Here is a 22,729-nt window from a genome sequence, read left to right on the forward strand (position 1 = left end):
GACTTTTAATCTGCAATCTGAAAAGCTCTGTAAGACCATAATCAGCAACACCTCTCAGTAGCGATGAAGTGTAATGTATTATAAATGGGAATTTAGAGATGGTGTTTTGAATGTATTAAATTTCAAACAAGCCATCTAAAAGTGAAAGTGGAGATAAGTATTAACATTCGTGCGCAGAGAGCTCTGGGTACCATTTTTATTTTACCCTTAGTTTGACGTGTTAGCCTTTCATATTAAGGCCATTTTAGCAGCATTTAAAAATTGATTAGTAACAGAAAAGGCATACCTTAAAATACATAAAGCAAGAATTTTAGACAAAACCCAGATTATAAATTGCACACAATCTGAGGGATCGGGATCTATTTTTCCTTAGAGGGTTGGTGCCTTCTGCTAAAATAAGCGTAGGTTACAAATAGGTTGCAGCTTGCCCCTCTTCTCCCTCCCCCTCCCGGAGTGCTTTAATTAGAAACATACTTGCATAGATTAAAGTCTTAGCTATACTCAATTCTTACCTTGACCTGAAGAAAACCACAGCCAGAGAGAATCCTGAGCTACAAAACATGGTTCAAGTTTCATCCAGATACACCCAGGAGCTTAAACAGGTGCCCAGAGAGTGGACCGTATGTAAGGGGAAAGTGGCCCCATGTGTATCAATGACTTGACTCCCTTGTTCCCTCCATCAGAAGTGTCAGGCATCCGGTCCAGGTAGACCAATAGCTTCTGCCACTTTTGGGCAGAAGGCTAAGGAATCTCTCAGCGTGAACTAAAGACCCTGGCTCTTTTTTTTTTTTTTTTTTTTTCGGGTCTGGGGATGGAACCCAGGGGCATTCGACCTCTGAACTATACCCCCCGCCCTATTTTTTATTTCTTATTTTGAAACCGGGTCTCACGGAGTTGCAGAGGACCTCACTAAGTAGCTGAGGCTGTCTGTGAACCACGATCCTCCAATCTCAGCCTCCAGAATGCTGGGATTACAAGTGTGTGCCATCACACCCGGCTCTTGCTTCAGTTTTTTATTTATGCATGAGACACAGTTACTATTGTTTAACAGTAAACAATTCAAACAAACCAATATGCAAATCCTTTTGTGGTCCTTAGAACCCAGCCAGCTAAAACATGGACCAAAAATCGGATTTTGCTTAACAAAGCCTCAATGGATTCAGTTTTGAGCAGGGTGTTGTGCTCAAGGGCTGGAATTTGGAAATTCCATAACAGCTATATAATCAGTCAGCTCTGATTAATTAGCGATCAGAGTCTTAATGAAGCCCTGCTGTGTTTATCATTTAAAATTTAGGGGCTGACGATGCAGCCCGGTGGTAGAGGACTTGCCTTAGTTAGTATGTGCGAGGTCCTGGATTTCGCCCCCAGCGCCAGAAAAAGTAAAAGTAAAGAAACAGGGAGAGGGGGAACTGAAAAGGCAAAATTAGCTGAGTGTATCTATCAGAAGGGCATCCGTTGCATCTGCCCGTGGGCTTTAGCGATCAGAGCCATCTGCAGCCACGCTAAGGCCTTCACTGTTGTAATCCAGCTTACACCGGCAAACCAGCCTTCCCCATCGCGATGCCCTTGAACAGAGGAGGCCGTGCAAAATCCTTTGCTCCCAAATGTGCGGCTGTCACTGAGGGTATCTGGAGGTTTTGTCTTGATCCGTTTGGTTGATTTTGATTTTTCCAGCTTTCATCTGAGCTTGAGTTTTATCCCGCTCTAGAGCAGAGGCGATGGCTTTCTTTGTGAAAAATATGATCAGTAACCAGGTAAAGAATCTGGGATTCGGTGGTGGGTCTGAAGAGAAAAAAGAAGAAGGCGGCACGTCGGACCCGGCAACAGCTCAAGGGATGACTAGAGAGGAGTATGAGGAATACCAAAAGCAAATGATTGAGGAAAAGTGAGTAAGCCGCTCTGCTTCCCTTCCAAAGCCAAGCCGAGCTGAGCTGGGCTCCAGGGTCCCGCTCTGTGATGTTAGGATGCTTCTCCCTTGACTGCTTACCTCTAACCCAAGGAGAGTTTGTTCTGCCGAAGTCAGCAATTCTTTAGCAGCTACTACGTGCTCCGCGTACAAATATAGAAGTGGAAAATACTAAATTAATCTATATGCTGCTCTCCACCCTACCCTTTGGTGGTACTGGGGATTGAACTCAGGGCTGTTCTATCTATGAGCTACACCCCAGACCTATTTTTTTATTACATCTTATTTTTATTTTGAAACAGGGTCTCGCTAAATTGCTATATGCCATTCTGAATGCAGCTTAACGCTTTCTAGTCTGGGCATGTTTTAATTGGTCTCAGTTTAACTTGTTCAAAGAAAAAAAATGGTGAGTCTATCTCCAAAATCTGAAGTTCAGCCTCCTACCAGGTAGACCATTTTTAAATTGTAAGAATTCAGACTCTATGACTGGAAGAGGGCCAAAAAGAATGTATGGTGCAACTTCCTTGAGCTTGCATTAGAAGTACAGAAAGCACACCATGATTATGTCATAAAACGTGGCTTATCAAAGACTATGAATAATTTTTAAGACTGTTTATTATGAAAATTCTGCACAGAAACATTGAAAAATAGGAATATTCATGTATACCACTAACAGAAGGCAAGTTAATGTTTTGGCCATATTTGCCTACAGATTAAATATGGTTATCTAAAAGTAAAATAGAAATATACATCACCACTAAATATTTTAGCCCTATACCTCTAACAATAAGGGCATTCTCCTGACTCTATAAAATTCAATACAAGTAAAACGGGAAATATGAGCAACATCTTGGTTGGGTTTAGTGGAATGTGAATTTTGCCAATAGTGTTTTGCTATGAGAAAACTCATCTTTAAACAAATGTAACTTCGTGTGATTTTTTTTAAAGTGTAATTAATTTGAGTCTTTTAATAATCAACTAAAACTGAAGTGTCAGCCTAGAGATTAAATGTTCATCAGATGTTACAAAAGAGGAGTATGTCTTTGTTTTTACCATGGCTGTTTTGCTAATGATCAATTATAGGAGCATTGCCTAAGTCCCATCGCTAAGATGATTATAGGTGAAAAGATTAATGACCTGAAGGAAACTAAGAAAGTACAAAGCCTACTTTTAGTGGAAAGCTTGCTATTGTATTTTTCTGAAAGGAATCATGGCTTATAAAAACTACTTAAAATGCATTATTGACTCTGCAGTAAATTAAAATCGGTTTTTTAAAACAGCAAATGCAACTGCAAAATTATGTTGGTACAAAGATAAGATGTGGGCAAAAAGACAGCATTCTTTAAATATTGGCTAGCTTTACCTATGGCATATAAAAGGAAAAAAAGCTTATAAAAAGACAAATTTAATGAAGAAATAAATACTAGAACAATAGCATCATGTAATACCGGTTCAAGTGGGCTAGTGAAAATGATCAGAAATTTAGACTATATACCTGATGACACAGAAGATCATTTAATATGTCTAAGCAATAAATTTGGTCACAGACATAACCTCTGTTTGCTTGGTTAATGTTGCAGTTTTCCTTAATTTTATACCTAGATATATCAAAGTCCAAAGTGGCCAAATGATATGGTCAGCCAGTACACTGGGTTATTTGCCAACTGCGTGACTTTTTGTGTGTGCACGATAATATTACAATGTATGTAGTCAACCAATTTAAGGAATGCCATTTAACAGTGGGGCAGCCTGTCTCACCATGGTAAGAAGGAGGATCTATGTAGGACACTCTTTGCCTGAGTTTTTTTTCCCAAGCTTCACCACCTAGAATGGGATATAAATGTCTACGGATCACAAGTTACATGTAGAGAGAGCTGTAGGCAGTGCTATATACATAAAATAATTAAAGCAAATATCAGCACATAAATGCATCACAAACCTATCCTGATCATTTTAGAAAAGTGGGATGACTCTACTAATCGTCAGTGAAAACTACGTAACATCACATCCTACTGCATTCATTTTTATTTTTCTTCTGTGTTCAGATTTTTCCTCCCACTACTGATAACACTGGTACTGAAGTCTAGACCTAAATGAAAGACTTAGAAAAGAAATCACTGAGAAGAAAAGCAGTGGTCTCTTTACTCCTCCATTTTCGCAGTTGTGTAGAAATGCTCCACTATAGCGATGGGTCAGCGTTACTCTGAACTTTGTTTGATTCTGTCACTCTTTGGGTCCTCCACTGTGGACCCGGTGCTGTGGAATATAGACTGAAATGGAAGGCCTGGGCTTTCTTTGCAGAATTTTGCACTGCACGTGGGGGAAGCCAGCTCCGTGACCATACACAGAGCAACTAGCTTTTCTGAGTGATTGGTAGATTGGAATCTGAGTCTGTAAGGAATTAGGATCGATGATGAACTAGTTATTTAATTTTCAACAAAGGTGCCAAAATAATCTAGTGGGATAGAAAAGTCATTTCAACGTTTGGTCCAATCTACTCTACTTTGGGTAGTTTCCTTCCAACCAGGGCCAAAACTGCTGAACACTTAGCTGTGACCTAGACGTTACACATCAAAAGAATCTGAAATGCATCACACACCTAACCAGAAAAGCTAAAATTATAAAGCATTAGAAAAAAAAATACGTGATAGTTTCTTTGCAACTTGGAAGTGGGTGGAGGTTTCTTTATCATGACCTAGAAAGTAATATCCATAGAATTTAGAAATTTTAAATCAGACACTATCAAAATTAGAACCCTTTCTACAACAAATACATTATTAAGAAAATAAATAGAGGCTGGGGGTGTAGTTCAGTTGCAGAGCATTTGCCTAGCGTACTCAAGGCCCTGGATTTGATCCCCAGCCCCACACAAAAAAAGTAAAGAATAAATGAATGCGAAGTAGAGAAAAGAAAAGGAAGAAAGGAAGGGAGAGAGAAAGGGGGAAATGAGAGGAAGAAATAGACAGGCCACAGACTGAGAAAGATTATTTGCAAAACATGTTTGACAAGCTGGGCATGGTGGCACATGCCTGCAATCCTAGTACTTAGGAAGTTGAGACAGGAGGATCTAAGTTCAAGAACAGCCTCAACAATTTAGTGAGACTCTCAGCAACCTAACAAGATCCTGTTCCAAAATAAAAAAATAAAATAAAATAAAATAAAGGCTGGAGGTGTAGCTCAGAGGCTGAAGGCCTCTGGGTTCAATCCCCAGTAACACACACACACACACACACACACACACACACACACACATTTGACAAAAATCTGAGATCTAGGATACAAGAAGAACTTCTACAACTCAGTTAAAAGCAAAGAATAATGGCCAAAAGAATTGGATAATGCTTCAATGATTAAGCCAGTTGTTACATTTAAAAAGCACATTAATACCATTAGTCATCATGGAAATGCAGAAAACTAAAATCACAGCAAGTCACCCTACATACACACTGGAATGACGAAGTTGAAAAAATAAACAAAATATCAGATGTTGGCCAAAACTTGATATTTGGCCAAAATGTGAAACCACTGGAACTCTCGTTCCTCTTGAAAAGGTATTAGTATAACTACTTTGGGAAAAAGTCTGACCATTTTTTAGAAGACTGAACATACTCAACTAAGGTGCCCTGCAACTCAGCAATTCAAGGAAAAAATATATATGTCCAAGCCAGGCGTGGTGGCGCAGGCTTGTAATCCAGTACTTGGGAGGCTGAGATAGGAAGATTGAGGTTCAGGGACAGCCTCAGCAAGTAGTGAGACTCATCAACCTAGTGAGACCTTGTTTCCAAATATGAAATAAAAAGGGGCTGGGGGTATAACTCAAAGGTAGAATGCCTCTAAATTCAATCCTCGGCACCACAAAAAAATACACACACACACACACACACACACACGCACACTATATATATATATATATATATATATATATATATATATATATAACACACATACAATATATATATATATAACACACACATACAATATATATAATATATATATAATATATAATGTCCACAAAAAGGCTTATGCACATTCATAGCAAACTTCATTTACCATAGCTTCAAATGGGAGGTACTTCAGGTGTACATGAACAGAAGAACAAATAAGCTATGATATACTTATGCACAGAATACTACTCAGCAATTAAAAGGAACACACTACTCAGAAATCAAACAACATAGATAAATCTGAGGGGAAAAAATATGCTGAACACGGGCATGGTAGTGTGCTCCTGTCATCCCAGTACTTGGGAGACTGAGACAGGAGGATCACAGGTTCGAGAACAGCCTCAGCAAGTAGTGAGACTTTCATCAACCTAGCGAAACACTGTTTCAAAATAAAAATTAAAGAGGGTTGGGGTGTAGCTCAGAGGTAGAATTCTCCCAGGTTAAATCCCCAGTACCACACACACACAATCGCACACACACGTACTTTCACAGGCAGCCAGAGAGGTGGTCCTTGTGAGCTCCATGCATGTCCCTAGAGATGTCTGCTTTTGACTAGTGCAAGGGGGTCCATTTCAAACCAGCATAAGCGAGGGTCCGTTTAGGTCCTCCACAGAGCAAGATGCCAGCAGTCTGGCAGGGGAATCTACCCTACTTTGTTTGGGGGGATCTCCAACCAGGGATACACAGTGTCTAGATGGGGGCCTGGAGGGGATGACACTGAAGGGGGATGGCTTTATATTATGCCCCGGAACACCATGGGCCCCCAAAGGATGCCCTCTCCCCGAAGACACGACCCCGATGTGCTTGCCTAAGAATCCACTCAGGGGCTTGGTAGAAATACAGCTTCCCCGCCTCTGCCCCAGGGACCCTGCAGGACTGGGATCGGACCCAGGAAGCTTCCCTCTTCACACGTCTGTCTGCAGGTCGTGGTCCTGGGCCCTGTGGGCTCTGGAAATCGCCACCTCAGGAACCGTCACCCTGCCCTCTTCCAGTTCCATCACAAAGATTCCCAGACCCAAGACGACTTTGGGGTTTAGGGATCTGTGCCAAGGGTTGGTAGTAGCGTGAAGGAGAGTCAGACTTGGGGAGTATGGGGGTTCATGCCGTACAGCCCAGGTATCTGCTGCCGGTGGTGACTTTGGTGTGTCCCAGGGTCTGGCTCCTCTGAGCAATGGCTGGAATGTTCTGGATTCTTTATTCTATACTTTAAATTGTAAGTTGGGGGGGGGTTGGGGACTGAACCCAGAGAGGATTCTACTTCTGAGTACACCCCTACCCTGCTTTATGTTTTATTGTGAAACAGAGTCATATCTGTTTCAAAGTTGCTGATGCTTGCTTTGAACCTGTGACCCTCCTGCCTCAGCCTCTATTCTATGCTTTAACTTTTAGGATGGAAAGAGACGCTGCGTTTACACAAAGAAAGGGGGAGAGGGCGTGCCTCCGAGTCCACCTCAGGGAGAAGTACAGGCTCCCGAAGGTAAGACTCGACACAGAAGCATCTCCTCTGCCTGCCTGCCTGCCTGCCTGCCTGCCTTCCTTTCTTCCCTTTCTTTCTTTCTTTCTTTCTTTCTTTCTTTCTTTCTTTCTTTCTTTTTTACTTTCTTGTGGTACTAGGGATAGAACCCAGGGGCATTCTACCTCAGAGCTACATCCCCAGCCCTATTTTTTTTTATTCTTTATTTTTTTTTGAAATAGGGTCTCATTGAGTTGCCAAGAGCCCCGCTAAGTAGCTGAGGCTGGCCTAAACCACGATCCTCCTGTCTCAGCCTCCCCAATACTGGAATCACAAGTGTGCGCCACCACGCCCAGATCATCATTTCTTGATTAATAGAAAGTGAGAATGTTTGGTTATTATCTGCAAAGGCTCATGCTCATGAATATGTATATGTCTTAATCTTAATGTATATGTTCAATGTTGTGGAAAAAGTGTTGAACTGGGGAGGTTCAAAAAAGCCAGGTTCCAGTTATTTAACCTCTATGAAATTCAATTTCCATTCCATAAAATGACATTATACAAATTCTATGGAAAAGCATCTAAAGAATATGGAACTTCTCTATATAAATACACAATGAGAGTAACAGCCAGAGCTGGTATTTTTTAGCTCTCTCTGTGCCAAACCCTGGCTTTGCACATATTAATTCATTTAGGTCCTATTATCACCTCTGTCTTACAATAGAGGAGACAGATACACAGCCAAGAAATATCCTCCTACCATAAAGCAGCCAGCCAGGAACCCAGCATCTTAACTCCCATGATATCCTGTGTCTATTTAAAAGGAACAATCTGTTGCTTATGCGGGGAGACAATAGAGCAGTGATCATTGTCAACCAGCACCGTCTTCTCCATGGCTGAGAGGATGGCTACCTGTAGGCTTTGGTCGAAGAGGATGCTGGGATAGATACATGACACCTGGCCCAGTGGACTGCCCCAGGACTTGTATCTAAGCTGACAGAGGGCCCAGCTTAGATACAAGTCCTGGGGCCCAACTTTGCTATTATGGCTCATTTCTTCATCCCCACTTCCCGCTGCCACCTAGGGAAACACCCATCTCCTCTAAATGAGTCCAGTCTCTGCCGGGCGTGGTGGCGCACGCTTGTAATCCCCGCGCTTGGGAGGCGGAGACAGGAGGATCGCGCAGGTTCGAAGCCAGCCGCGCTGGCGTAAGAGACCCTGTTTCAAAAACATAAAATAGGTCTGGGAGTGTAGCCCGGAGGTAGAAGGGCTTCCAGGAACCCCAGTACCACCAAAATAAATAAATTAAATAAAATAAATGAGTCCAGTCTCACCTCCTGCGGCATTTGACTTCATATTCTGATGATGCCCTCCCCCCATAGAATATTTTCTATCTATTTATTTGTTTGTTTATTTTGAGGGTCTGGGGATGAAACCCAGGGGCATTCAACCTCTGAGCTATACCCCCTGCCCTATTTTTTATTATTTTATTTTATTTTATTTGCGGGTCTGGGGATAAAACCCAAGGGCATTCTACCTCCAAGCTATACCCCCTGCCCTATTTTTTATTCTTTAATTTGAAACAAGGTCTCACTAAGTTGCAGAGGGCCTCAGTAAGTAGCTGAGGCTGTCCGTGAACCATGATCCTCCTGTCTCAGCCTCCTGAATGCTGGGATTACAAGCATGCGCCACCATACCTGGGCTTTTTTGAAGCTTTATGTTTAATGACAGTTCTATTAGCCTACTGTGGGAATCTAATATTTCACCTCTGGCTCTGTGGCTGTGACCAGTACAATTTCAGATGGCCTGTATGAGTGTGTGTGTGTGTGTGTGTGTGTGTGTGTGTGTGTGTGTGTTACTGGGGACTAAACCCAGAGGCATTCTGCCTTTGAGCTACACATCTGAGCCAGGTGTCATGGTGCATGTCTGTAATCCTAGTACTCAAAAGGCTGCGACAGGAGGACCGCAGGTTCGAGGGTAGCCTCAGCAACTTATGGAGAATCTGTTTCAAAATGAAAACTAAAAAGAGCTGGTGATATGGCTTAGAGGTAGCACACCCCTGGGTTCAATTCCCCAGTACCAAAAAAAAAAAAAAAAAAGCCATCAAATGTCCTTAGTTTCCTTATCTATAAAATGAGCTAACACCTAATGTCGTAGGTAAAGCTTGTGTGAGATAATACAAAGAACCCAGTACAGAGCCCAGCCCATGGCAGAGAGCTCTCGTCACTGCTGCCATGATCACTGTGCACAGAAAGGTCTTATTTCTTGAGAGTCAGAAGCAGGGATCTTGAGGACATAAGGTAAGCACATTGTGTAGCGAGGGCCATTTCTCAAGTTGTGTGAGTGTGTAAGTGTGTGTGTGATTCACGCAGCATCTCGAGGCCCCAAGCTCAGATGCTCTTCAGAAGAAAAATAATCCCCATATCTCTGTGTCAAGCTACCCTTCGGACAGGATTCTTCCCAAAAGAAACTATGGAAAGAGGAATGAATTAGAGCTTTGAAAAAATGTGCAAATTTAGCTCCTCCTTGGAGAATAGCGGCTACTGTCTCCACACAGGCCAGGGCTCCCTGGAGCTGGCTGGGGCAGGAGTTGGGTGGGGTTGATGAAGGAGGTCGGTGAATTAACAGTGGCACCCAGGAGCTTCATCATGTGGCTTACCCACGCTCACAGGCCCCTTCTTCCATAGCTGCTTTGAAGGCTCTACACTGGGGAGCTCATGGTTTCCTCGACCCTGAAGAGGAACTTGGAGTCCATCTAATAATCTAATGCCGCTGCCTCATTTCAGACCCAAAGAGACTGCAGCCCAGGAGGGGCATGCCCTTTTTGGTTTTGTGGGTCTGGGGATGGAACCCAGGGGTGTTTTCCTCCAAGCTACACTCCCAGCCCAATTTTTATTCTTTACTTTGAAACAGGGTCTCACTGAGTTGCAGAGAGTCTCACTAAGTAGCTAAGGCTGTCCGCGAACCACGATCCTCCTGTCTCAGCCTCCCAAATGCTGGGATGACAAGCGTGCGCCACCACGCCCGGCTAGAGTTATGTCCTTTTACAAAATCCACAGCAAGTGAGGCACAAAACAAGGCCCATAACTCAGTCTCCCGGCCGCGAGAAAAAGCACCGCACATAAGGGTTGGAAGGCAGCTCCGTCTTGTCCGCCGTGTCTGTTCTTTCTACTCTGAATCTCCAAAGTGTCTCAAATGTTTTAAGGTGGTTTTGCACTGTGCTTGGTGTGAACTGCACGATGACATTTGAGACAACCTATACTGCCTTGCTATTCCAGAGAACTGTCATAGAGTCCCTCTCCCAGGAGATTAGGAGCATTCTCTTATTTCTCCTTGCTGTCTAGTGGTCTGGCCAGAGATCTTTGCAGTGTGTTGTCCTCAATTCCAAATACAACCCAAATTCAGAGGAGAATTCCCTTGAAAGCATCCACACTCGTTGTTCATTGCCTTCCTAGAGTGAGTGAGTGTGGAGTGTGTGTGTGTGTGTGTGTGTGTGTGTGTGTGTGTGTGTGTGTGTGTTACTGGGGATGAAAACCTGGGGCATTCTACCTCTGAGCTATACCCCCAGCCCTATTTTATTCTTTCATTTTGAAACAAGGCCTAACTAAATTGCTGAGGTTGGCCCCAAACCTTCAATCCTCTTGTGTCAGCCTCACATGCAGGCACTGAGATTACAGGTGAGCGCCACCACACCTAGCTCAATTACCTGATTTATTTTATTTTATTTTATTTGCGGGCCTGGGGATGGAAGCCAGGGGCATTCGACTTCTGAGCTACACCCCCTGCCCTATTTTTTATTCTTTATTTTGAAACAGGGTCTCACTAAGTTGCAGAGAGCCTCACTAAGTACTAGCTGAGGCTGTCCACGAACTGCGATCCTCCGGTCTCAGCCTCCTGAGTGCTGGGATTACAAACATGTGCCACCACACCCGGCTCTGCTTTTTCTTCTTTTTATAAAGCACATGAGAGTTCTAATCTGGTGTGGCTGTCTACAAAAACAGTACTTACTATACAACAAGAAAGGCAAGCAGCTCACGTTCCACTTAGTCTAGTTAATCAGTAAATATGGCTAACATCTCACCCCCACCCAGCACCTGGTGGGGGGGGCTACTCTGCCTCCCGCTGCCGCCTGCTGTGTCTGGGTGGCAGCTCCTTCTCTGCACAGAGCATCCCCTCCCACCATCAGCCGCATCCTGGCAAGTGGAGGGCCAGCAGCTGTCACCTGCGAGGGGAACAGTCCCCAGATGCCTGACGCCCCCTGGTGGTCCCCAATGTGGCAGCCGCAATGGGCAGTAAAACATGCCAGTGCTGTCTCTCCAGACTCAAGATATTTCTTTTTAACATCCATTCTTTTTGCTATTAAGGATCTGACTGTGCCTCTTGTTTCGTGTGTGTGTGTGTGTGTGTGTGTGTGTGTGTGTGTGTGTGTGTGTGTTCCTAGGGATTGAACCACCCAGGGGCATTCTACCTCTGAACTACATCCCCAGCCCTATTTTATTTTTTATTATTTATTTATTTTATTTTATTTTGAAACAGGATTTCCCTAAGTTGCTGGTGTCTGGCTAAGTTGCTGAAGGGTCTTCTACCTCTAAGCTACACTCCAGCCCTATTTTGTTTTATTTTAAAACAGGGTCTTGCCGGACGTTGGGGTGCACGCTTATAATCCCAGCATTTGGGAGGCTGAGACTGGAGGATCGCGGTTCATGGACAGCCTCAGCTACTTAGTGAGGCCCTCTGCAACTCAGTGAGACCCAGTTTCAAGATAAAGAATTTAAAAAATAGGGCAAGGGGTGTAGCTCGGAGGTCGAATGCACCTGGGTTCCATCCCCAAACCCACAAATAAATAAATAAATAAATAAATAAATAAATAAATAAATAAATAAATAAATAAATAAATAAAACAGGGTCTTACCTAGTTGCTGAGGGCCTCCCTAAGTTGCTGAAGCTAGCCTTGAACCTACGATCCTTCTACTTCAGCCTCCCAAGTACTGGGATCACAGGGTGCGCCACCACGCCTAGCAAGCCTCCTTATTCTCCATCCAGGGCTTTTTTGTGGCATGTTCTCTTCACACCCCTTCTAAAACTCCAATCTCATTCATGGTGGCAACTTCAGAACTGAGTATCATGTAACAAAGAGAATGGTATTGGGCGAAGAGCAATTGTAGTGGACACCTAGTAACCTGCCCTCCATGAAAGTTTTGCAGAATACATAGCGCTGCACCATCTTATAAAACTCATTCTGAGCCGGGCATGGTGGCGCACGCTTGTAATCCCAGCATTTGGGAGACTGAGAAAGGAGGATCGTGGCTCGAGGACAGCTTCAGCCACTACTTAGTGAGACCCTTTGCAACTCAGTAAGACCCTGTTTCAAAATTAAGAATAAAAAATAGGGCTGGGGGTGTAGCTCGGAGGTAGAATGCCCCTGAGTTCCATCCCCAGTACCCATTCTGGGTAGGCAGTAATAGTAGTCCACGGGGAACTGGATGGATTCGGCAGGTCCTCCCTCTAAGGAGGGGTGACCCCTTGTGCCTTCCATTCATAATTCCCCATTTGCACAACTAAGGGGTTAAATAACAGCGGGGGTCGGTTTCTGGACCCGGTCCCTTAGCAAGGCCCAACGGGGAGCAAATTTGAGAAAATATCTTCCCGGGAGCTGTCGGGTTTAATGAGGATAACTATGTCACATTTTGGACTCAGAACTGTATTTTCTAAAGAAAGTATTTGGCTGGTGTTTTCTATGCAAGAGAGTCTCTACTGCTCACTGGGGAAGCAAACTTGGACTCTTCAAAAAGGAGCAAAGTAGACCCTTGCCCTCTAGGCAAACAGTGAAGGTCTGTAGTTCCCAGTTTATTGTTAACTGCTGATGACTACACTATTTGTGGTGCTCAGGTGGTTTTTTTTTTCTTAATTTTTTGTGGTGTTTGAGATTAATCCCTGGTACATTCTACCAAGCTATACCCCCAGCCCTATTTTATTTTGAATTTTGAAACATGGTCTCTCTAAGTTGCAGAGGGCTTCCTTAAGTTGCTGAGGCTGGCTTTGAACCTGAGATCCTTCTGACTCAGCCTCTCAAGTACTGGGGTTATAGGTGTGCACCATCATGCCCGGCTGGTACCCTGTTTTGGGGTGGCTGTTGTTAATTGCAGTAATCAGATAAGTAACCAGATAAATGCAGGGATGCAGCTGCAGTCATCTGAAGAATATATGAATATTGGACAGACATCTCTATTAGTCATCAAATGTTCATGTGCAAGCTGGGCGCGGTGGCACACACTTGTAATCCCAGTGCTTGGGAAGCTGAGACAGTAGGATCTCAGGTTCAAAGCCAGCCTCGGCAACTTACCGAGACCCTCCGCAAGCTAGTGAGACCGTTTCCAAATAAAAAATAAAATCGGGCTGGGGATTTAGCTCAGAGGTAAAATGACTCTGGGCTCAATTTCTGATCACACACACACACTCACACACACACACACACACACACGTTTACATGCACACACTCAACCCATGTCAGTTTCCTCTGGTTTTCAACTGCAGGTCATTGGAGGGCCTAAGATGCCCAAGGAAACCCAAGATGCTCTAGTTAAATTGGGATCACATCCGCCAGTGATCCCTGCCCTGTGCCTCCAGTTTCTCCTGCCCTACTGCCCTCTCCTTTATAAATGAGGTCACCGCTCTCCAAACTAAAAGCAAGCAGACAGCAAGTTCTCCGTGAACTTGCCTAAGTGTCTTCCCTCAAATGACCAAGCTTCCCCCTCTGCAGAAGCCGTCTTCTCCTGGTGCCCAGCACTCTGTCTAGACTTGGTCTGGGGGCCACCTGGCTTTGCTTACCCTGGTGCTGGCTCCCCCCTTGAAGCCTCTCTCGCCTCCCTTTCCTCCTCTGGTTCTCATGCACCCCTATTCTTTCTCTCTCTCCTTCCTTCCTTTCATGTTACTGGGGATTGAACCCAGGTGCATTCTACCTCCAAAGTACACCCTTATTTATTTATTCATTCATTCATTCATTCATTCATTCATTCATTTTTGTGCTGGGAATTACACCCAGAGGCATTCTACCTCCAAGGTATACCCCTCAGCCCTCTTTTAGTTCATCTATTTTTATTTATTTATTTTGTGGTACTGGAGATTGAACTCAGGGATATTCTACCTCTGAGCTACACTCCCCCCAAGCCCTATTTTATATTTTTATTATAAAACAGGGCCTTGTTAAGTCACTGAGAGTCCTGCTAAATTGATGAGGCTGGCTTCAAACCTGTGATCCTCCTGTCTCAGCTTCCCAAGCCGCTAGGATTGCAGGCCTGTGCCACCCTACCAGGTTCCAACTCTTTTTTTCTCTGTTTTCTTCTTTTTCCTTTTTTCTCTCTTTTTCCTTTTCTTTCTTTTTCTTCTCTTTTTCCTTTTTTTTTTTTTTTTTTTCAGTACCGGGGATGGAACCCAGGGGCCTTCTACCTCTGAGCTACCCCACAGCCTTAATTTTTTTTCTTTATTTTAAAGCAGGGTCTCACTGAGTTGCAAAGGGCCTCTCACTAAGTAGCTGAGGCTGTCCGCAAACTGCGATCCTCCTGTCTCAGCCTCCCGAATGCTGGGATTACAAGCGCACACCACCACGCCCGGCTCTCTATCTTCTTCCTGGGTCGCCCATCCCTGTCTGCCCCCACTCCCTGGACTGTCCCGGGTGATCCCTTGATCAGCTTGTTCCACCCTGGGGTCTGCACTCTGCATCTGATGGTTGCTTTCAGCTCCCACCTGCACGGGGGTGACTCTTAGATCCGCACCTCCAGCCACGCCTTCTCGCTGCCTGCCTGGGTTGCATCACCTCGGGGCAGAGCAAGCTCATGCCCAGACACACTGCTTCACCGGCCCCAAACCTGCTCCTCCCCGCAAGCATCACCTCCGTCACCTCCGCTGGTGGCTCTGCCGGCCCCCTCCCCCGGCCCCACCTGACCCCAGGCCGCAGACATCACCTGGCCTCTTCCCTCCCGCCTGGCCTCATGTCTAGGAATCCCCAAGTCACCCTAAGTCGCCTCCTCCAGGATCACTCTGCTCTCTCCTCCCCCAGGTGCAAGCCCCCCACTTCTCACCTCTGTGTTGATGGGGCTCCCTCTCAGGCAGCGTTTCTACCCCAGCCTGGGAATTGTAGGTTGAGGTTTCCAAAATGCAAACGCAATCCTGTACCTTCCCTGGGACTTTTTAGAATAAAGTCCAGACTCCCGCCTGAACGATGCAACTCCTATCTTTCTAGCCTGATGTCCAGGCCCTCCCTGCCGGGACTGGACCTTCCCCCACTCCGTCCCCTGCACCCTCATCCCTAGGGTCCCTTTCCTTTTTCCTAAGATTTTGTTGTAGTGTAACTTTCTTCCACACCTTCCATGGCTTCCCTTCTTCCATCTAAGGCCACCTTCCTCTGTTCCCCATGCCCTGGTGCATGTCTCTGACATCTTATGACCCTGGACACACGCCCGCTCTGTGCTCCTTGCTGGCTTTTCATCTCGGTCCTCTGCGCCTAGCATGGGGCCTGGTATATAAAAGTGGCATGGGCAAGCACGCGCACGCGCACACACACACACACACACACACACACACACACACACACACAAAACGACAGATCCAAAACAGCAGAAAAAATTAATCAGTCGGCCCTAACAGTTCTATTAAGGTAAACGTTCATGAAAAGAAGTCTGGCTTGGACATTACCGTCTTGTATAAAACACAAAGTTCACTTCATATTATAATTAAGATGTCATATTTCTTCCAACGCAGGAAGTCATGTTTTCAATAAAGCCACAAGATTCTTTCTGAAAGCACATGGGCCCCATCCCCAGCCAATTCAAAATGTATATGTAAGTCAAGCCAAATTAATAAGAGAAAACAGTTCCACAATGAGCCCTAATCCTATTAACAGAATTGTCAATCTAGGTTAGTCCCTGAAGAATAATGTCGTGCCCCACTGAGCTATATGATTTAGTTACACCTGGTGTTTGTCTGCTATATTAAGGGCGTCGGACATTACAAATACAGATGATAAGAGAAGAAACTCTCCCCAGAGAGTCATCTTTAAAAGTGTCCTGTGGAAAGCTCCCTTCGAATTGAATTTAAAATTTGCCTCTAAAAAAAAAAAAAAAAAAAAAAAAAAACAGTAAAGATGATTCTGGAACCTTCTTTGCCAGACTCCTTCAGATTAGAAGCTCTCGGGGATGCCCCGCGGGCTCAGAGCCACGGGACCCTCCTGCTCCCAGCAGCTGTTGGTGGTGGCAGGGGGCCCTCAGGGGTCCCCTCTGCTGCCTCCCTTCCTCCCTCCCCCTGCCCCAGTTCTGCTTGCTCCTCCCACTGGGTCCTTGTGGGAGGCGGGGGCTGAGCGTCCAGGGGAACCTGGGGACGGGCAGCAGCGCCAAGAGACTAGTGGAGAGGGTGTCAGTATAGATTCCTTAGCCATACTGGCTGTCTCAGCCCTCAAGCCCTATACAAGCGAGGACACCAGCCCAGAGAGGGAAACGCAGCTCCTCCAGGTCACACAGCCTGCGGGTGGCAGAGCAGATCCCATCCCAACTCCACCTGACCCCACAGGCCATGTTTTCTGTAGGGCAATGGTAGTAGCCATGCCGGGCGACCACGGGGAAGGGCATTCCAAGCAAGGGGGAAAACTTTTTTGCAAGCATCTTCCCCCTTAGGACTAGGTTTCTGCACATGTAAATGAGAAATTTGTATGAGTGACCTCTAGGAGCTTGTTGGGTCCTGATAAAATGCAAGGTGTTCACAGGCGGCTCTTCCGGGTGTGTAGAGGTCTCTTGAGTAGCCAAGACAGAAGCTTTGGGGACAGAGGAGCAGAAGGAGGAGCCAGAGAGCCCCGGCCCCAGGCCAGCACCTCTCTGGGGTCCTGAAATAAGAGGATCTCAGGTTCAAAGACAGCCTCAGCAACTTAGGGAGCCCCTCAGCAATTTAACAAGATCCTGCTTCAAAATAAAAATAAAAAATAAAAAAAGTCTAGGGATGTAGTTCAGAGGTAGAATGCCCCTGGGTTTAATCTCAGTACCAATTAATTAATTGATTAATTAATTAGTATGGGGGAATTCCACCCTGGCAATAATGTCTGGTTGAAAAATAAGAGATTAAGACGGATTCTGGTCAACTGGCATAAAAATAATTAGCTCTTAACTGTATTAAACAAGATCCCAAGTTGACAGAATTTGTAGAAATGAGAAGCCCTCTGAAATAAACCCTCTAAGGGCAGAGTGCAGCCTAGTCAAACGCAGCCCCCTCCCCTTCTCCCCCCCCCCCACCCTGCAGCTCCAGGCCCCGCCCACCCCTGTGCTGCGGCTTCTCATTGGCTGTAACTGCACGGGGCCCGGGAGACCTAGTGAAGCGTTGCCGCCCTTCCTGGAAGTGTGAACTGTGTCCAATATTCCCCGTCTCCCCACCTAAGATTTGTCAATGGGCAGCAGGAAGCCAGGACCAGACAGGCTTTGTTCGAATGGCAGCCGGGCCCAGCCAGCAGGACGGTTCATTAGGAGAGGCGGAAACAAGGCCCCAGTGTCCATGCACAGTGCCATTTGCGCGCATTAATTGCTTGCTCCGTCGGGTAGGGCCCAAGCTCCCCCGCCTCTGGCTCTCTGTCTTGACCTTCTTTATCCCGGGCTTCTTTACTCTGGGAACCTGGACCTGGAGCTGCTCCCTTCCCTCTGAAATATTAAGAACCACAGCCACGGTTGGTTCAGGGCTGGGAGCTTAAGAGCCCGGTGCACCGCGTTTTCTTCGGTCTGATAAGTCATCCCACTGGGAATCAGACACAAGGGACTGGCCCCAGGCCACACAGTCACCCAACTGGGACTTGAACCCAGGTCTCCTGACCGCGGGCCCCACATGCTTTCCCCTGTGTGGGCCACCTTCAGGAAAAGAGGCTGGGGAGGGTGCGCCTGGCCAGTCCTGGGCCCCAGGACAGTTCAGCTAGTTAGTATTGGGATCACAGGTGTGCACCACTACTCCTGTCGTATTGAGTTGTGAGTTTAGTTCTAGAAGCCAGAGGCCCAGGTTTGCTTCTAGTGGGCTTGGACTTGAAGCCTTGAAGCGCTCGCTGGCCCCGCTTGGCCCTCCCACCCCTAGTCAAAGGTGTGTGTGGCTAAGGCCTGAGTCCAGGGCGATTGCTTCCAGAACTAAACTCACCAACTTAATAGACCAGGAGCAGTGGTGCACACCTGTGATCCCAAAACTTGGTAGGCTGAGGCAGAAGGACCACAGGTTCGAGGCCAGCCTCAGTAACTTAGCAAGGCACTCAGCAACTTAGTGAGACTCTGTTTCAAAATAGAAAATAAAATAGGGCTGGGGCTGTATTTCAGAGGTAAAATGCCCCTGGGTTCAATCCCCAATACCATAAAAAATAAACAAAATTTTAAAAATAAAAGGGGTGGGGATTGAGGAAGGGCTAAATAAGTGATGTGTGCATGTATGTCTCTACCATCTTGTACTCCACTAAGATGTATGACTACAATGCACCAATTAAAACATTTTTAAGTAAAATGAAAATAAAAAAAAATTACTACTGGAAGCAGCCATACTGCTGAAAAAGGGCCAGGGGCATGTCTTTCTAGAACGACGGAGAGTGTGGGTCCCTGGCCTCCTCAGTGGTCCGCTCTCCCAATGGTGCACCCAGCTGCTGCCTGAGGACCCAGCCAGGGCCATAGACCAAGTCCTGAGGCCCTTTGAGTAAGGGTGAAGCCCAGGACTGGGAAGAGCAAGGGCCAGGTCAGGAGCCAGCGGCCTTGGCCAGCACTCGTGCTCTTGATAGCAGAGCAGTGTTTTGGGGAACCAGCCAGCTGGCTCTATCCTCTAGCCCCATTTGCTGAACCTCTGGGTCCCCAGCCTTTACTCTGAACAGGGTAGAACGTGGGTGATATCCGTAGGAATCTTACTGCCAAACAGAAGGGAGGAGCCAGAGTTCCCAGAGTGTCTTTTACATTTCAAATCATTTACATCTGAACTGGGGTGCAATGCAGCCCCTGCACTAGCACGGACTGAGCCAGGACTGAGTGCAGTCTGCTTTTCTGGTTCCTCTTACAGAATGTCTCAAGGATGATTAGCAAGGAAAGCAGCTGCCAGGGTAGGTAAATAAGAAATAAATAGAAATGCAAGGTTGGCCGGGAGCCCCTGGGGATTAACTAACTAACTAATTAATCCCACAATAGTTTGATGAGGAACTAATTAATCCACTAAGCACTAGAGGGGCCAAGGCCCCAGCTAAGTGCTACAGGCAGAATGTGGCTCTCTTCCAAGGGAGGGTCCATGTGACCTCTCCCCCAAAGGTATTCCTCTCCCAGCCATCAGGATTTGCCTCTCAAGCTCACTCTGGAGCCAGACCTGGTTGTCTCTTGGGTGGGGGACCAAATAAAAGAGAGCAGCCGGGCATGATGGCATATACCTGTAATGCCAGTACCTGGGAGACTGAGGCCAGAGGATTGCAGGTTCCTGGACAGTCTCAACAACTTAACCAGACCCTCAGCAACTTAGGAAGACCTTGTTCCAAAATAAAAAATAAAAAGGGCTGGGCAATGTAACTGGAGAGATAAAGTACCCTTGGGTTCAATTTCCAATACCAAAACCAAAAGCACAGAATAAAGGAAAGCTCTGGGCCAGGCTTGGTGGGGCACCTTTGAAATCCAGTGCTTGGGAGGCTGAGACAGGAGGATTTTATGAAAAATAAAGAATAGGGCTGGGTGTGTAGCTCAGAGATAGAATGTTGAATGCCTCCTGGGTTCAATCCTGAGAGAGAGAGAGAGAGAGAGAGAGAGAGAGAGAGAGAGAGAGAGAGAGAGAGAGAGAGAAGAAAAGGGGAGGGGAGAGGAGAGAGAGAGAGAGAGAGAGAGAGAGAGAGAGATTGGAAGAAGAAGGAGGAGGAGGAGGAGGGAGCAGGAGGAGGAAGAAGAAGAAGGAGGAGGAGGGGGGTGAGGAGGAGAAGGAGGAGAGAATGCTCTGGGGAAAGGCACAGGCTTCAACCCTTCCACAACAGGCTAGAGAAGCATAAACTATGAAGTGTCAGTTCTGGAAAAGATCTCAGCCATTGGGTCCCCCTGCCCACATTACTGATGGAGAAGTTCACTTGGCCCTAGAGACAACTAGTGGTCCTTTCTGATCATCTCTGCTCAGAGCCCAGGCAAGTGGTGTTCCCATCTCCCTTATGGGTTGGCTTGAACTCCACCCAGGGACTCAGCAGGTGCTGAAATCCTTCTTAAGTCAGTGTGGTCTGATCAAGACTAAGATGATCATTGTATCTTGATGTGACTTGGGGAGCAGATGCAAGCCTGTCCACCACCCATGGAGGTGGCCACGAACATAGGTCTCTTCCAGCATTCGCTTTTCTGATGCCCTTTCGTCTTCCAGTCCTCGAAACCCAGTTCATCTCCTGTCAGAACCTACTCTCTGAAAATTATCTGAGAACCACTGACTGACTGGGGACTGGGTGAACCTTTTTCAGGGAATATTTTTTCTTTAAATTGCTCTCTCATTAGGAAACAAAGGCTCCTACTGCCTAAGAGTGAAAGGACCCCAAAGGCTGGTCAGCGTGAGATAGGAAATCAAAGGTGGCCAAGCCTAGAATCACAAGATGAAAGGTTCCTGGCACCCTGGTGGCTGCATTATCATAAGAGACAGGTCTCTGATACAGGTGTGCTGTGTACCTAACTAGTCCCAGTGCTGGAGGCTCAGGCTCCCAGGAGGGCTCAGCGGCCCGCAGAGGGGAGGAACAGAGCATGGGTTTAGCAAAAGTAGCCCCAAAAGTATGATGCGTGAAATGATGGAGCCCAGTCTGGTCACTTCCAACCCAAACCCACCCAATAGAGCGGGGTCAGCCCGTGCGCGGGGCCTGGCACAGAGCTGATAGGCTGTGCCACACTCACCAAGCTACCCCCTGGAGGAGCTGGAATGTGTGATCCAGCTCCAGCGTGCACCAGCCCTGCAGAGGGGGCTCTGAACGCCCAGGGCGCTGAGCCCCAGGCCGGAGTCTCTGATCCAGAAGATCCAGGATAGGGTTGGAGGAATGTATTTCTAACAGGCTCTCAGAGGATGCTTATGCTGCTTGTCTAGGAAGCACAGTTAGAGAACAGCAGGCTAGAAGTCTTCGGTCAACCTGAGGTGCAGGGAAGACAAGACCTTCCAGCCCAAAGCATAAGTCTCCATCATGGTCACCAGAAACAGGTGGTTTTGCGAGATGGCCACATATCCCATTCATTCTTGGCAAACCTTTATGTTCCTGCTGTTTTCACATTTATTTATTCATTCACTCATTTATTCATTTATTTGGAGTGGTACTGGCGATTGAATCCAGGGACATTCTTCCTCCAAGCTACAGGGTCTCAGCTGGGTTGAGGAGTTTCGCTCAGTAGTAGCCAAGGCTGATCTCGAACCTGTGATCCTCCTCTGTCTCGGTCTCCCGAGTACTGGGACGACAGGTGTGCGCTACCACACCCGCCTGTTTCTTTCTTTCGGCGGTTAACTTTAGAGTCTTTCGTCTCCGTGTGTGTCTGTGTCTCACCTAGAGTGAAATGGATGAGACCCAAATCCAGATGGCCGGAGACGACGTGGATGTGCCCGAAGATCTCCGGAAGATGGTCGACGAAGATCAAGAAGAGGAGGAAGACAAGGATTCTATCCTGGGGCAGTTGCAGAATCTCCAGAACATGGACTTGGATACCATCAAAGAGAAAGCCCAGGCCACCTTCACCGAGATCAAGCAGTCGGCCGAGCAGAAGTGTTCCGTGATGTGAGGGTCAGGGCGGGGCGGAGGGAGGGACAGGCTCCTGTGGGCTGCTCCGGCAACTAATGCATTGAACACAACTGGGAAAATTACGATGAGAAAGCTGTCTTCAGACACACAGACAACAATTCAGTCATGCTCAATATTCCTGGCAGAGCATCTAGCTAGCCCTTGCAGCAGGAAACATACGTTCCTCTTAGTTATAAATGTGGGTAGCTATGAAATTTCAGCTGTAAATGCTGGTGCAGAACCCAGACCTGCTTAAGCATCTTTAAGACAAACAGAAGCAAATGACGTTTTCTCTCCAACTTTCTTCCCACCCTGTCCAACCATGAGCACGAAGTCAGGTCTCTTCAGAGACAGAGGTGGAGGGTCAGGGTGCCCTCTGGGAGCCCAGGTTGCGGGGTAGTCCAAGGTCATGCCTGGACTTAGCGCCAAGAGGCGCTACCCTTTGCCAAGGACAGTAGGTTCTAGAACTCTAAGGTGTTTTTAAGGTGCATATTTTTATAACACGAAGCTGCTTCTTGTACGACACATTTGGGAACTTGGGATACAGAACAGGTAAGCCCCTGGTGTTTTACACTTAACTCCACGCCCAAGCTCCTAGATGTGTGAGGCGTATCATCAAGTCTGGCACTTACACACTTCTCAGCCAGGTGGCAGTGGCGGGGATGTGGTCCAAAATGAGA

At 46.5% G+C, this 22,729-nt stretch overlaps 1 protein-coding gene across 1 annotated transcript; it reads left to right on the forward strand.

Annotated features, from left to right (window-relative positions):
- Positions 1-1,718: 1,718 nt before the first annotated feature.
- Positions 1,719-22,050, forward strand: CPLX4 (complexin 4; the record flags this gene model as incomplete). The annotated part of the gene is made up of 3 exons (XM_080714394.1): positions 1,719-1,885; positions 7,240-7,327; positions 21,823-22,050. The coding sequence occupies 3 exons, from the start codon at positions 1,719-1,721 to the stop codon at positions 22,048-22,050; spliced, it is 483 nt and encodes a 160-aa protein (XP_080570520.1).
- Positions 22,051-22,729: the final 679 nt, after the last annotated feature.

Source organism: Muscardinus avellanarius, assembly GCF_963383645.1.
Source record: "Muscardinus avellanarius genome assembly, chromosome: 17".
Lineage (NCBI taxonomy): Eukaryota > Metazoa > Chordata > Mammalia > Rodentia > Gliridae > Muscardinus > Muscardinus avellanarius.